This window comes from Camellia sinensis, chromosome 2 (assembly GCF_055761805.1).
Source record: "Camellia sinensis isolate YWXY chromosome 2, ASM5576180v1, whole genome shotgun sequence".
Lineage (NCBI taxonomy): Eukaryota > Viridiplantae > Streptophyta > Magnoliopsida > Ericales > Theaceae > Camellia > Camellia sinensis.
In genome coordinates, this window is record NC_138962.1 from 157,227,622 (window position 1) to 157,244,921 (window position 17,300).

The window sequence follows — 17,300 nt, forward strand, 5'->3', positions numbered from 1 at the left end:
ATTGAAGCTAAAGTGTGCTCCATGGAAATGGAGTTTTGGTGGAAATTCCTTAAGGTTGTAAATTGGCTTGTCCCACATTGATTTGGTGGGAAGTTTTGAAAGGGTTTATAAGGCTTGGGTTTGATACTTGGGGTGTGCCCCAAGGGGTACCCAAGTGTTTTAGAGGGAGAGGTTATGGACAAAATGGGCTAGACCCATTGGACCCAAAAATCACCACACGCGCGCCGCCGCCGCCGTCCGTCCGGGCGGGCTGGGTTGGGCTTCTAATCTTTTTGGGCAAAAAACATTTGAATTTAATTTTATTTTTTATTAAAATAAAATCCAGAATTCAAATTAAATTGGTTTGGATTTTTTGTTCATCCAAACAGGGCCCTTCCCGTTTTCAAACAAAATTAAACTGGTTTGGATTTATTGCTCATCCAAACAGAGCCCTTCCCGTTTTTATCTGTTTGAATAATTAACCCAACAGATTCAAATCTGTTTGATTAATTAACCCAACAGATTCAAATCTGTTTGAATAATTAACCCAACAGATTCAAATCTGTTTAAATTTGAATCTAAGAGGTTTCATACCTGTTCAATTCAAAACCAAGAGCCACCTTTACATCTATAAATAGACTAGCCTCCCATTTGGATTTTACTCCAATTTTCGTACTCCATCTTCTGCAAATTATATTCTTCATCTTGCTGCATTTTATTTCCGAAAGAAAGAGTGTAAACACTTAGTGTGTTCGTAAGGCAAACAATTTGTAGTGCTGCTATTGTTTGTGGTAAGATCATTTCATTCTGGGAGATAGACGTCCAAATTCTGAAAGCACCGTGGAGAGGACGAATCTGTCTTAAGGACACAGTGTTAAACACTGGACTTGATCAGAAAAGTTATTCAAATAAATTAACCAAGTAAGTTGTTTAATTTTATTTTGTTTTTATTTGTTTATTTAATCAGATTTTAATTTTTGTTTTTGTAACAAAATAAAATCTGTGGTTTTATTTTTTTTATTTCGAGTTTGATTTTTGTAATCAAACAAATTCTCTCATTTTTCCTATTTCTTTTATTGTTGTTGTTGTTTTGTACACAACGGAATTTAATCTTTTTAAATACAGTGAAGATTGTCCAACAAAATTTTGGGTTCCTAAGTGGTTTCCTAAAATTTGTAATTGTGAGAATTTAATTTAATTCTAAATTCAAATTTTAGGTTCCTAAGAAGTTCCCTAAAATTTGTACCTCTTCATTTATTTATTTAACTATTTCTATAGTTTAATATATATATATATTCAATTAGTTTAATATATATATATATATATATATATTTGAAATAGTTTAAATAATGAATTACCTACGGTTCTTTGACTTGGTCCTCCATGGACAACTTTTCAAATTTGCTTGAATTTAAGGGTCCTTGTACCAACGGTTAGAATAGTTTGAAATTAACTATTGCACCTGTTCTTTCATAGTGCATCTATTCATTCAAATTGTCCATACCTGTTCGGGTCTTTTGTTTTGCCTATATATACAATCAATTTGTAGCAGTCCAAGCTATCCGAAAAAAAATTGAGTCTAAAATTTTGTCCTTTTGCTATCCATTTCTTTTTAGTGCATTATTCTTCATATATAATTTTAGGAATAAATATTCAGACAGTTAGAACACAGGTTTGGTTCGCCGAACAATTTGTTTTGGAGTGCTACTACAAATTGGTTAAGATCATTGTATCTTTGGAGATAGACGCCACTCAACCGTAAGCATCGTAGCGGGGCGAATCTGTCTTAAGGACAGAGTGTCACACACTCGACTTGGTCTTTTGATTTGAATTCGGTTCGATAAATAAATTCGGTATGTTATTTATTTATTTTGTTTGAATTAGTTTCAATTTATTTTATTTAAACAGAAGATTGTTCCAACAGTGCATACTGTACCAGCCTAGAAAAATTATTAAATAGTCTAGAATATTATATAGCATTATTGTTGATATGATATTCTTAATCAATAAAAAATCATAACATGTATTAAGTTCAGTCATGTTAAGAATATAAACTAAATACAGAATGAGATGCAATTGTCTCACAAAGGGACTGGTGGAACTCACCTCTTATGAAAGGCTTGCATTTCCTTTTATATTTCTATGCACACAAAGTAACTATTTCTTATCTCCCAACAGGGAGCAGCTTCCCTCAAGACTCTATCTTCTCTATAACTATCAAGACTCCATTTTATGGACCTTTTGGGGCTCTATGATAGTTCAAACTGTTCATCTCATAGGTTTCAAAGAGAAGAATTGTAACGCCCTCAAAAAATAACATTAAACCCAACAAATAAGACAAGCATTGATTATGTAAAAGTTCCACATTCTTCCATTTTATCAGAATTCCATTACATAAGTATTACATGTTAACAACAAAAGCAAATGCCCTAAGGGCTTACAGCTTTCCAAGTTAACACTTGGTTACAACAAAAGAGTACTAACTCATACACATTAAGCCCTTGGCTTGAATTTACATGTAATACATCAAAAAGTAAAACGACAACAGTGTGTCCGCCTCTAGCCTTCCAAGCTATGTCCTTGGAGGTGGCATGCTACCTGTACCTGAAAATGATATTCCCATATAGGGTGAGCCACAGCCCAATAGAAATACACTAAACCAACCATGAACAATGACTAAAATATTAGCAATTGATAGATGGCCAACACTGATACATTCACATAAATCACATATTTATGTCATACGACTTACGAGTCCAAGTTACCTTTCATTTTCCCTTTTTCAACGGATAGGCATATAAGCACCACCCACATTCTAAACAGATATGTATAACAACAATATCCACATTCTCAGATAAGCAAATAAGCTATATCCACATTCTACAACAGATATGTATAACAACAATATCCACAGATAAGCATATGAGCTCTATCTTCACTTTACTAGACAAGCATATGAGCTGTATCTACGGAGTTCATCCCCTATCTTCTCCCAACACTATCCGGTTTAGAGGTACATCCCCTATCTTCCCCTAAACCGCGGAGTACATCCCCCATCTCCTCCTCTACACATAACGTATACAAACACATTGGTTCTATATACAATTACTCAATACATATAATTAATGTATTCTATCAACCGTCAAATTCCATGACACATTCCATTGATTAGTTTTCGTTTGCCTAATCATCATGCATTGTCTACAACAATCACGACTATCCTCCACCGATAGCCCAAAGCAGTTGTTTCTAAACAGAAAATAAATGCACAATGGATATTCAATCAACATTTCATTTCCTCATTCCTTACAATTAATTATCCCAATTAATTAAACAATGTAATTAGGTCAAGTCCCATAATTAACATTTCAACCCTTAGGTCCCATTTTCATCAATGATACAACATTTATTCCATTTTTTCATGCCAAACATGCATCTAGGTTTATTATGAATAAAACCCCAACTTTTGTAAAATTGCACAAAAGCCCCAAACTTTCATAAAATTACCAAACCAACCCCAACATCTCAAAATACCAAAATTTAAAGACAAAATCCATAGAGAGGAGTAGGATATCCCTACCTCGAAGTTTAAGCCAAAAAGGAGATGAAGACTCGAAGATCAACGTGCTCCAAATCCAAACTTTTTCAGATTAAAACAAAGCTCTCAACGCCCTCTATCTTTTTAACAAAGGCCCTAGGTTAGATTCACACTCTAGAGAGATCAATTCTTAGAGAGAATATAAGTGTAGAGAGAGAGAGTCTCGGATCTAGGGTTTGAAAGAAAAAGAGAGTGAAAAAGTGATGTTCAAAAACGCTACTGTCCGCTGATATAAAACACGCTCGCTCGAGCGAAGACTTGGTCGCTCGAGCGACCAGACACAGAAAACTCTCGCTCGAGCCAAGAAACTCTCGCTCGAGCCAAAAACTCAAAAGTGCGCTCGAGCGAAAGAATTCTCGCTCGAGCCAACAACTCAAACCCTCAGGTCTGCAACCAGAAGCACGCTCGAGCGACAGACCTGTCGCTCGAGCGAAGAACAAACCAGACCGCTCGAGCCAAGAAAAGCTCGCTCGAGCCAAGAAATACAACTCTCAGGTCCAGAACCAGACGCCATCGCTCGCTCGAGCGAAGCCACTCTGGCTCGATCCACCAGACACGAACTCAACTCTCGCTCGAGCGACCAACTCCTCGCTCGAGCGAAGGTCCAAAAATCTGGGCAGCAACACTAGGCTCCCAAACACAACCAACCTGTAACAAACCTGCCCAACACATCCTATAACTCAAATACGAAGTAAAAAGGATGCAACAAGATAATAAACAACTACCAACATCCACGGACACATGTCCGGATCACTGTACAACAAGGGTAAACCCGGGATCGCTATAAGAATATATATAAATAATTAACTTAATCATACATCAATAAATATACCAACTTATTATATTTTGTTTAAAAAAATGAATGGTTTTAATTTAAAATCATATTTACCGTGAATTCTATAAAAATATGATTAGTTAGTATGATCAAGTTAATTTTTTTACACACACACACACATATATATATATATATATATATATTCTCTTTGAAACTCATGGAATGAACAATTTAGATCACAAAAATTACAAACTGTTTGGGAATCGAGTTTGGTAGCTTTTTATTTTTTTATAACTAAAATAATCAATAAAAATAAAATAGATTAAAATAGTTTCTAACAAAAAATGTCATATTCAAATTATAATCATTTTACTTTTTATGTCACAACTATCAAATCAACTAAAAAAAAGTCATTCAATTTTTTAAACATAACTGTTTTAATTAAATTAAAATAATTAAAAAATCAATTAAGATAACTAATTTTTTAAACGAGCCCAAAATGAAGTTATAGAAATAGGGGGATTTGGTGATAGACCCCTTTGTCTTTCAAAAGGACAAGAATTACATAGATCTTTTCAAAACTCCATAATATTTTAAAACTTGTTTATTTTACTATCCTGCAAAGTCCTCCTTACAATGTATTTCAGAGTAAAATTTATTATGATTCAAAGTACAATTTTATATCGTTAAACACATATATTAGCTTAAAGGTAAAATTTTACTCTCATTTTGTCAAACAAAAACGGAGCACATATCAGAGTAAAATTTTACTTTCATTCTGTCAAACAAAAATAGAGCACATACTAGAGTAAAATTTTACTTTCATTCTGCCAAACAAAAATAGAGGACATACTAGAGAAAAAAATAGAGAAATAAAGAGATAGAGAGAGCACATATATTGCCTTAGATCTGGTTCAAACCAAAGTAAAATTTTACTATATGAAAAACAGAGCATGATGAGGAAACAAAGAGAAAAAAAGGGAGAGAATATAGATCTGAGATGATAGATCTCAAATCAGAGGTCATTAATCTCAGATCTGAAGTCTTGGATGTTAAGGATGACGATGGTGGTATCGAATGGCGCTGGTGGATGAGATGCTAGTGGTAAAACGGTAGTGGCGGTGGTGGTGGCGGTGGCGGTGGTGGTAACAAACAATATCGATGGTTGAGACGGTGTTGGTGGAGACCACGGAGGTGGTAGGAACAATGGTAGTCAAGGTAGTCGTGGTAGTAGAGATGGCGATGGTGGTGGTGGTGTAGACGGTAGTGGTGTTGGTGGTGGAAAGAGCTCTTAGAAAGAGATAGAGAAAGAAATAACTGAGAGAGATGACAAACTGATGGAGAGAAAGAGGAAAAGATAGAGAGTGTGCGTGTGAAGAGGTAAATTTGTCACATAAAATATAAATCTGAAAATTTGTCCTTTATACAAAACTTTATAATTTTAAGAAGATTTTAAAAATATAATTTTTTTTAGTCTTTTTAGCCTCTGTTTGGCAAGTTGGTCTTAAGGTTTTTTGGGTTAAAATAGTCACAAAAAATAAAATAGGCTTTTTAGCTCAGTAAGACAAAATATCACATCCAACTCATAATCATTAGATTTTCTCTCTCACAAAAAAGTCAAAAAAGTCAAAAGTTTTTCTTAAACCAAGCTTTTTAGCCTCATGTTAAAATGGTCAAAAAATTCAAAAAATCAAAAAGTCAATTCACTTTTCAAACCGAAGCTTAACAAGAAAATAAAGATAAAAGGGATTAATGGCCAAATTTTCCATAGAAATAATACCATGGAATATTCAAGCCCAATTAAGGATGGCAATTTGAAACCGACCCGACGGGGATCCCCGATCCCGACCCCGATTTAAGCAATTTTTTCCCGAAAAATACCCCCGACGGGAAGAAGACGGTATCTGAAAATAAATCCTCGATCTGTTTCGGGCAGGGGACGGTGATCAGTGTTTAAGCCTCGGCCCGTCCCCGTCCCCGGCCCCGGCCCCGGTCTCATCCCCGAATTTTCCCGAAGTAAAATTACTTTTATACCCCTTATATATATATATATATATGTATATAAAACCAAACCCGTATATAATATACCAAATATGTGTTGCTCTCATACTCACTCTCTGATATCTCTCTCTCTCTCTCACTCTCACTCTCATCTCAACTCTCTCTTACTCTCTCGTTGTTCTCTCTGGCCCCGACCCTCCTCTCTCTCACCAACAGCGAGCCCCGACCCCCCCTCTCTCTCACCGACGGCGACATCACCACCACCGCTGGCCCCGACCCCCCCGACGGCGACATTACCACTACCGTTGGCTCCGACTCTCCACTCTCTCACCGACGGCGACATCACCACCACCGCTGGCCCCGACCCCCCCTTTCTCACCGACGGCGACATCACCATCACTACCACAGTGATCAGTGTTAGATCTGTCTGTGTGCATGTTAGATCTGTCTGTATGTATGATTTGTCTGTGTGTGTGTTAGATCTGTGTGTGTGTATGTGTTAGTTTTTTTTTTTTTTTTGAGCTCATCAGATTGTTAATGGTGATGAACAACAGATCTGTTAGATCTGATTTTTTTTATTTATTTACATTTGTTAGATTTGAAATTTTTGAGCTCATGAGATTGTTAATGGTAATGAACAACATTGTTAATAATTATTGTTGTTGTTGATGACAGATCTGTTTAATTGTTGTTGTTGTAGTTTGAAGAAATCATGGAATTGATTTTTTTTTTCTTCTGGTCGGGGACTTTTTGGGGTTGGGAAAACCCGATCCTCGTTAAGGGGCGGGAGTAGGGGCAGTGATGAGCTCCCCGTCGGGGTCGGGATCGGGGACGAGGGGAGTTTCTACCATCGGGGACGGGGAGGGTGATCCCCGGCCCCGCCCCATTGCCATTCCTAAGCCCAGTTTGGCATGTTAAAAAAATGACAAAAAGTCAAAAAGTTACTAAAAAAATTAAAAAATTATTACTATTCACAAAAAAATATTAAAAAATTAATTTTACATACAAAATTACAAGACAAATCTGACTGGTTCAGCTCTGTGTCTACGTTTCTTAAGAAAAATTGGACAGTTGGGATGCAATTTTAACACACTGTTGTTCGGCCTATGGGGGCCATCACTGGTTCCGTTTTGATAATCTGAACTGTTCAATGTGTAGAACTTGTCGAGTACTATATGTCTATAAAAAATTACATTGATCAGATATTGCTAACTACATGATCAGATATTGCTAACTACATGATCAAATCAGTTTTGTATACAAAAAGTGGATGGTGCTATAGTTAACGGTTAAAAAAAAAACTAATCTGATCAGATAGTTATCGATATCCGATCAACGTGATTTTTTACAAACGTATAGTACTCGACGATTTCTACACATTGAACCGTTCAGATTATCAAAACGAGACCCGTGATGGCCTCCACGGGCCGAACAGCACAGTCCAGTGCAATATCCGAAAAGTAGTCAATCATTTCTTAGCATCAATTCAGCCACCTCACGCTCCTAATCTTCTCCTACATATTAATTTATATAATTTTTTAATACATATTTTTTTGATAAAAAATTGAAAAATTAACTCAAATAATTATATATATTTTTTAATAAAAAAAATTAAAAAACATACTTATTTAAGACATCTCAAACAAAACAAAAGAGTATACCAGGCAGGCTCCACCAGTCTCACTATTTTCCATTTTCTGGCTTCCCTAGTCAGACTTACATTATTAGATGCGTTCAACGCACTTGCGTATTCAAGTCTCTCTCTCTCTCTCTCTCTCTCTCTCTCTCTCACACACACACATCGGTGGTTAAAAGTGCGTTGACTGCGATAAATGAACCAGACACTTTCCCCAAAATACACACATTGAAAACACCTCTCCCTCTCTCTCTCTCTCTGGAATACACACATAAAACCTCGACGCACCAACCCCATTTTCACCAATCTCTCGCCGCGAAAAGCTTCTCCGATCATCTCCGGCGTCGTGCTGTCTGGTAATTGGCCCTACAACTCTCTCACTTGTCATCTTATTTCGAAACTTTCAATCTCTTTCACCTAATTCTCAAACGTAGGGTTTCGGACCTCACTCTTTCATTGTTGATTACCTTTATGGCTAATATATATCTGTTTTCCGGAATTGGTATCGACTTGTTCAGATCTGTAGCTGGTGCTGATGATGATGTTGATTCAGCTGGAAACTAGGGTTTTTTTTAGCTCAATCTTGTTTTATCTTCTGTTTTTGTTTGTTAACTTGTCTACAAATTCGGATATTCGGTGGAGTTAATTGATCTTGATTTACCCTCAGAGTTAGGTGTTTGTGGAGATTTGGGTGAAGACTTAAAGGTGCTTTCTTTTCGGTTACATAAGGTTGTTTTCAGATGTGATGGTGGTCTTTGATTGATTGGAGAGTTGGGGGATTTAGTAGATTTGGGGAAAAAATTTAGGGTATCAAGTTGCAGTTAAAGTTTGATGGTCTGTATTTTGTTAGATTAGTTGTATTAGTGTATTAAGCATGAAGAAGTTGAGGTCAGGGGACGATCTCAGTTCATTTGGAGAAAAGGGTGTTTGTAAAGATTGGGGAAGAAGGGGGGATGAGGATTCAAGTCTGAGCCGGTCTTCATCGCATCGCAATTTTTATTACAAGTCTGAGAATGGAAGGAAGGGCTTATCATCATCTTCTTCTTCTTCTCGGTATGATCGGTCAGCTGATGATCGCGAGAGCTCACGATTGATTAGGAAGCGCTCAGATTATGATTCAGAGAGTTATGATAGGAGAATGAGCTATGATCGATACAGGGATGGTAGTGACAGGGGCATTCTGAGCTCTTCACCGCTGGATGGATCTGGTGGGGACAGAATTCATCGGTCTGAGAGCTTTTCTGGGACAAGGAGAGAATTCCCAAAGGGGTATAGATCAGAGAGGGATCGGTCACGGCGAGCGGGTAGTGTTTCGTCGTGGCGGAGATTTGGAACTGGAAAAGAAGTTGATGAAGGTACAAGAATCGGTGCTGATTCAATTAGAGGGAGTAAGGCTGTATCGGGAGGTAAAGGGAATATGAGGTCCCCACAAGGACTGAAAGAAGCAAAGTCACCACCGTGGTCCAAGGACTCTGAAAGTGAGCATTCAAAGATTGTTGAAGTGATGAAGAATGAAGATTTGCCAGCAGAGAGTGGTAGTAGCAGTGAAATGGAAGAAGGGGAGCTCGAACCTGAACCTGAACCTGAACCTCAACCTGAACCAGCTTGTGAAAGTGAACCTGTAGCTGAAGACGATGGTCCTGTTGGGTTGAATCCGGGTCAAAGGGAGCTTGAAAGTGAGCATCAGGTTCAGGATAAATGTATGGAGGATGGGGCAAAATCTTTGTATGTAGTAGAGCTCAATAAAGACAGTGTTTCTGAAGAGAAAAAAGAGGTTGGACCGAAGAAAACTGTTACAGATCTGGTGAAGGAAGTTGATGAGACACCAAATAGTCAGAGTAATTCAGTCCAAAGCACGAATGGCAATGAAGATGTAACTGAAACCACAGCAGACAATGGCAGTAGCAAGAAGGAAGAGAGGCCAAGCGAAAATAACAGTTGTGAGGGGGAGGAACCAAGCAAGGACACTTTTGTTGAGAAGGCAATGCCTATGGAAGAGGAACATAAAGAAAGCATGGGCATAGACCTTGAAGTCCAGGCAGGGGATATTGATTTTCCTGAATCAAATAAGGATGCCTCTGAGGGTAGGGGAATCCCTGAGATTGCTTTGCCTGTTCTGAAGGATAATATAACCCAGAATTTCAAGGACAAAGGTAAAAATGTGGCTGTTTCACCCTCTGATGTTGGTGATTCTGCAGAAGAAGAGGTGAAGGTTGAAAAAGAATCAAACTCCCTCTTAACTAGCAGAGATAATGATATGGAAGGACCAAGTACCAGGGGGTTGGACTTGTTTTTCAGGGATCCTGTTAAACAGCCAGAGAAACCAAACCTGTCTGCTCTTAATAAGCCTAAGGATGAAAAGCTGGCAATGGAATCACTTGATCTTTCTCTTAGCTTACCGAATGTTCTGTTGCCTATTAATTCCCATAATATGGTTCAGGCTCCTGGTTCCCCAAGTTATGCAAAAAGTGCTCAGTCCTTCCCTAGCTCATTCCGTACGAATTCTGATGGATGCACTATGTCAATGTCTTTTTCAGGTTCTCAGCCATTTACACACAATCCAAGCTGTTCCCTCACACACAATTCATTTGATAATTATGAGCAATCAGTTGGTAGTCGACCCTTGTTTCAGGGAGTGGATCAGGTTTCACTTGCAACTTGGCATGGTCAGCCGTCAAATGAGCAGAAGGACAAAGAAGCTTCGATGTATCAAAGGGTATTATCAAATGGAAATGGCTTTTATCATCAATCTCAGGCATCACAATGTATTTCGAATGGTCAAGGTGTGCAAGGACAGCAACTTAAAGTTGCAGAAGGAAGCTCCACGATGCCACATGGACTGGATCGACAGTTGGGTTTGCAGAGACAGCTGTCAGGAGTACAGTCAAGGCACCAGAATGATGTGAGATCCCCTTCACAGGGTGTTGGGTCTCATGAAAATGGTTCAGAATATTGTAAAGACAAGAAGCGGGTAACGAGAGAGAAGGATAGTGGTAGTTTATATAAGAATAGTAATCAAATTGAGAAAGGGCAAATTTTGATAGCAGGGGCAGACTTTGTTGAGCCCATAATCACCATGATGATTTCTGAACCAGTGCATGTAATGGCTCAGAAATTCAATGAAATGACTGGACAATCTATAGCACGCCTAAAGGATAGTGTTTGTGATATCATTCTGAATGCTGGTAAACGGTGGCAACTATCTGCCTTTCAGAAAGCACTGCAAAATAGGTCGGACATTTCTATGGAGATGCTGCTGAAGTCTCATCGAGCTCAATTGGAAATCTTGGTGGCTTTGAGAACTGGTATTCAAGAATTCCTTCAGAGAAATTATGATATTTCAACTTCTGATTTGGCAGAGATCTTTCTGAATATGAGATGCAGAAATCTTACTTGTCGGAATATTTTGCCCGTGGATGAATGTGATTGCAAGGTCTGCATGCAGAAGAATGGTTTCTGTAGCACTTGCATGTGTCTTGTATGTTCAAAGTTTGACATGGCATCTAACACATGTAGTTGGGTTGGTTGTGATGTATGCCTCCATTGGTGCCATGCAGATTGTGCATTACGGGAATCTTATATTAGAAATGGGCGTAGTGCATCTGGGCCTCAAGGAACCGCAGAAATGCAATTCCATTGTGTTGCTTGCGATCATCCATCTGAGATGTTTGGCTTTGTGAAGGAAGTTTTTCAGAATTTTGCAAAGGAGTGGACAGCCGAAACTCTCTCCAAGGAGCTTGAATATGTTAGAAGAATTTTCTCTGCTAGTGAGGATATGAGAGGGAAACGACTGCATAATATTGCTGTTCTGATGCTGTCAAGATTGGCAAACAAATCTGATTTTCGAGAGATTCAAAGCCAGATTATAGCTTTCCTTACTGGTAAGTATAACAAAGAACTTTATTGGTTTGTGAAACACTATTGTATTTGGGGGAATGATCTAACTTTCTTTATGCACATTACAATCCGTGCATTAGAACACTTATAATTCCATGTATCTGTATGGAGCTAGAGCCACTTTCACTTGCAATGTTGCTGGTTTTAAGCAACCTTTGTATTTTCTGCTGAGATCCCAAGTCTCTAAGTGGATCATCTTGGCCACCCATGACTTCGGCTTTTTAGAGAATCCCGATCATGTGAAAGCTAGCAGCCCCGTCTTTCAGAGTGATCCCTTTGTTTCCACTAAGAATCTAAATAAAAAAAGAAAAGTATAGGAAAACTTTAGTTATTGAAGGTGATTTTTTCTTAACTTTTTTTCTTTTTCTTTTTCTTTCATTTTTTTTTTTAGTGTATCTGTTTTTAAGTAAAAGGTACTTTACACTAGCATCTATCCCAACTGGGGTTTGAAGCTGCAGCTTTGCATTTAAAAGTATTACATGACTACCGTCACATTGTCACCATCACTACCCGTGTTGCTACCAACTGAACACCACAATATAAGGAGTGAGAAAAAAAAAAAAAAAGAAAATTAATAAATTTTAAACATCTTTGGTATATGCCAAACAACTCGAGAATTTAATTAATTTTTATACATACCAAACAGTTTTTCATAGTAAAAATTTTAGCATTCAATTTTTAGTCCTTGAATTTTAGATTTTAATTTTCAGTTTAATCAAACGCCACCTAAGTAGTGGGCTTTTTTCCAAGTTTACTTCGTATTTGTGGCTTAATCATTTCATATAATTCTTCATTCTCAAACCCTTGTAGCTATCAAATTCACTTGTCAAACCATTGCTTTTTACTTAAATTTCTTTGCGTAGATATATTAAATCCTTTTTTACGGTTGGTAGTTATTTGTAGATGAGATGTAGTTATAGTGTTACACTTTGGTCACTAGTTGTCACAATTTTGGTGTTGCCAACATGAATACCTGTAGAAACTCTATATTACACATCCAGTTTGTGTGTTTATAGAATATTTGCTGTGATGTGATATAATGTGACTGCTATATTGTATTTTGTTTTCATCATTCTCAAATATATCTCATAAAATTTCCAACTCACCCCCTTTTTACTTATTTTACATACAAGAGCAAAGCTAAGAAAAGATTGTTTTGTTATATACCATAAGTTTTTAAATCATACTTGGTAATTGAATAAATTTGTTCCAGTCATTCTCAGCAACCTTGTGACTGGTCTTATTTGTTGATTTTGCATTTCAAATAGAACATTTTATTGAAACTAAAGTTGAATTAACTGAAATCGTTAACAGTTCAAATATGTTGCGGTCAAGTTAGAATTTTTTAAGCACCCCAAGGGGTTAGCCTGGTGGCATGGCCTTGGGTCTTGGGATTATGTTCCATCTATGGTTCAGGGATCGAAACTTTTTAGGTGCTAACAATTCCTTGGAGCCATCGGACTAAGGGGAAAACCCTTGAATTAACTGTGGTTCACTTATGGGAAACTCCTTGCTGGGATCCTGTGCACCCCTGAGGATTAGTCAGGCTTTGATCTGGACACCTCAATGTCAATAAATAAATAAAAAGTTAGAAAGTTTCTAAGAGTGAAGCTCCACACCACCCCACCCCCCCCCCCCTCCCCCCCCGGGATTTTTCACCAGTAGAAATTATTGTTGTTGCTATTTTCTTTTTGGGTAAGCTGTCAAGTACTTGCTCCAGCTTTGCTCTAGTTTTTAATATTACACTCAAACTTTTAGGGTGTGTTTGGTTTGTGTTTTAAAATATGTTTTTGGAAGAAAATTTCTAAAACATGTTTGTTTATAAATTAAAAAAAAAAAAATTCTAAAATTACTTCTTTCTATCATACATCAATTAATCACTTTTTCTCTCTCCTTATCAATTACTTTTTCTCTCACACACATCTACTCAACTTTAACAAAATATCAAATCATCCCAAACTCCAAAATTATTTTCAAAATATACAACCAAACAAATCAAAAAAATTCTAAACTCTCTCCCCAAATTTTTTTTTGAAAATTTATCTCAAAACACAAACCAAACACACCCTTAATTTTTCTATTGAAGCCCTCCAACTGTCCTAGTTAAACAATGTAGATCCAGTAAGGGAGAAAAACTATCATTTTATATCCTGTGTTTTCTATGAGCTAATTTTAGGGTTTAAATTAAGAAATTGAGAGAGAGAGAGTCACTGGCATTTTGGGGTGAAATTATTTATCCTTTTGGGAACTAATACAAGTTTCTGGTGAAATTCTGTGTCCTTTTGGGACATAATGATAGCTTACCCCCATAGGGTAAATAATTTCACCTGAAACTTGCAGTAGCTCGCAAAAGGATAAATAATTTCACCTCAAAATGTTGGTGATTTTTTCTCTCCATTTTTTTTCCTTTCATTTAAACTATCATTTTCTTAGTTTAAACGTAAAATTAGTTCAATTAAGAAGCACACGATATAACAGGATTGTTTTTTCCACCCCTGTTAATGGATTGGATTACATTTACATAATTATAAAAGGTGGGTTTACATGCTTCCCCACACAAGTTCCTGTGCATCTTAGATCACATTGGAAACCAAGTGAGTGTTTGGGAAGTTGACGATTTTAGTTTTTGGCTATTTTAGTAGGGTAAAATTTGTGTTTAGAAGGATGATTGGATTTTTTTGTAGTTGGATATGATGTTTGTGAGATAAAAAGTGAAATGATTATGGGTTTGATGTGACATTTTGTCTTATTGACTGTTTTAACCTATTTTGTCTTTTTGTGGATTTTAGCCCAAAAAGCCTCAAAATGGCCTTTGCCAAACAAGGCCTAAAGCAAACTTGGAGGGACTAATTGGTATTTTAGCTTTTGTGATTGCATGAACATTATTAGTCTATCATACTGATTACATTACCCATCATTTTTTTTTTATTATTTTATTTTGTATGGACAATGTATAAGAATTAAGGAAAACTATTAATAGGTCTTAATAGTTGAACTTAATTTCCATCAAGTCCTATTAAAAATAAGTTCTAATAAAATTGTCACTAAAAATAATTGTGACAATTTTTTGCATGTTGCTAAAAATTGATAATTAGTGACTTTTTTTTTATCACGGTTTTTATAAATTATCACTAAAACTTATAATTAGTGACTTTTTTTGTGATAAAATTTTCAAACTGTTGTTGAAAGTTGAGAATTAGTGACTTTTTTTGTGACGATTTGTTTTTAAACTATCGCTAAAACTTATAATTAGTGACATTTTTTTTGACAAGTTTCAAACTGTCGCTGAAAATTAACAATTAGTGACTTTTTTTAATGGTGTTTGATGAAAAACGCCATTAATAATAATATGACCTATTAGACAATAAGTCTACCTATTAGAATCTACACGTAAGTCCTCTAAGAATTATCATGATACAATTTGCTTGCTAAGTATAGTCTTTGGTGGTGATATATGGGACTAGTATAACAGTATCTGTTGGTACCTAAGAAGCATGGACACAACATGGACATGCCAATGCGTAAATTTTCAAAAAATGGTAAGACGCAACGCATGGGGGACATATGCAAAATATGTAATTTTATATATTTGTTATATGTCATATATAAGAATAAATCATTGTTATATATCATACATTTGAATAATTAAGTCAAAGATAATTTTTAAAGTTTAAACAAGGAGAATGAATGTATATGTACATTGTTTTCGTTTTATCATTAGATTCCCAGTTATTTTATTCAAATTTGTAATATGTTTCATGTGTGTCCAAGTGTTGGGAAGTGTTCGACAAATGTTGTATCATGTCAGTGACACTTTGCCTTAGAAGAAGTGTCCATGCTTCTTAAGTTGGTCCATTCATAAACTGAAGCACTCATATTATGGTTGAATTGTACTTGGATGACCTGTTTATGCTATTTTGTAAATCATCCATGTGGCAAAGAGGAAAATTGATAAAGGTGTCTTACAATAATGTATTTGTTTAACGTAAAGGATTAACATTTTTGAATTTGTGGGGAAGGATGATTTGTTATTCCTAAATCTTTGTGGTGCAATACATGACTGTGAATTGCTTTAATGGGACTCCTATACTATCTACACTTGGTGCATGTATTTTTTCTTTCGAGTAGTTTGCTATAATAAATCTTCGATCTAAACCTAAATTCCTATTGATTTCAGAAAGTGATTCCTTCAAGTCTAGTAACACTCCCATTTTGTCTGGGAAGGAGCTATCCAACAAGAATCAAGAAGGGAGTAATGGGATTCCTGGGTCCAGCCATGAAGCTGTATGGCTGAAACAGCTTTATTCAGAAAAAGCACCTCAATTGGAGAAAGCTTCCAGTTTACTCCCCAGCTTTAGTTCCGACCAGAACAATAAGTACAATGTTGACTCAGAATTGCTAAGGAGTGCTCAAAAGGAACCTGTTTTCGATGAATTGGAGAGTATTGTGAGAATCAAACACGCAGAGGCTAAAATGTTCCAAACACGTGCTGATGATGCAAGAAGAGAAGCTGAAGGGCTGAAACGCATTGCGGTTGCTAAGAGTGAAAAAAATGAAGAAGAGTATACTAGTCGAATCACGAAATTGCGTGTGCCTGAGGCTGAGGAAATGCGCAAACAAAAAATCGAAGAGCTTCAGGCACTGGAAAGAGCTCATCGGGAATACTTCAATATGAAGATGAGGATGGAAGCAGATATTAAAGATCTGTTGTTGAAAATGGAAGCTACAAAGCAGAATCTCACCATGTGATTGTCAGGTCAGGTGAGCTTGGCGGAGTTTTCTATATGAACTCTCAAACACCCTTGGGTAACTTTTGTATGATGTGTTGCTAGTTTAGTGTTCCACCTTATGTGGCCATTGATATGTAGGTCTGTCTATCTTTCAATGTAGTTTTCTTTTTCTTCTTCTTGTGCTGCTAACCAGATTCTGTACAGAGACTGTTGCATCTTTTTTATGTTACTACAATGAATTCCTGATTAAGGAGCACAGAATCTATTAAGAGAATTTGCAGATCCAAGTTTTCATTGCCTCAAAAGTCACTCAATGTGCTTTTCTGCAATATCAGGTATGTATTGTACTACATTTGTGCATACAGTTGAAGAACTTAGGAGGTGAATCATGACCTCTAGGAAGACAAATTGGTTCTTTGAAATAAAGAGTTTGCTAAAATTGACATGGTAAAATTTTATTGGTCCATTGAACTCATTTTAATAGAAATTTTGCTGTTGTTGTAGGTTTCTTCAGGCCTAGTTGACTGCAAAATCTTTTATACAACTTCAATGAGAAATCTGATCTCTGATGTAGTTGCGTCGTAGTGACGTTACTAGTGTTTGGGTTTAATACTCTCTTTTAGCTTCAGTTGTATTGCTCGGCATTGTCAACTTGTGCTAATAATTGAAGGAATTCCTTATTTA

General features: G+C 36.5%; 1 protein-coding gene across 2 annotated transcripts; it reads left to right on the forward strand.

Moving 5' to 3' along the window:
* The first annotated feature begins 8,076 nt into the window (after positions 1-8,076).
* TTA2 (fibronectin type III domain protein (DUF1423)) lies at positions 8,077-16,890 on the forward strand. Of its 2 annotated transcripts, XM_028252441.2 has the most exons (3): positions 8,077-8,345; positions 8,508-11,870; positions 16,064-16,890. In XM_028252441.2, the coding sequence occupies exons 2-3, from the start codon at positions 8,864-8,866 to the stop codon at positions 16,633-16,635; spliced, it is 3,579 nt and encodes a 1,192-aa protein (XP_028108242.2). In that variant the 5' UTR covers positions 8,077-8,345; positions 8,508-8,863; the 3' UTR covers positions 16,636-16,890. The 2 variants fall into 2 exon arrangements, with proteins under 2 accessions (XP_028108242.2, XP_082772085.1); XM_082915959.1 differs by having other exon boundaries at positions 8,094-11,870.
* Positions 16,891-17,300: the final 410 nt, after the last annotated feature.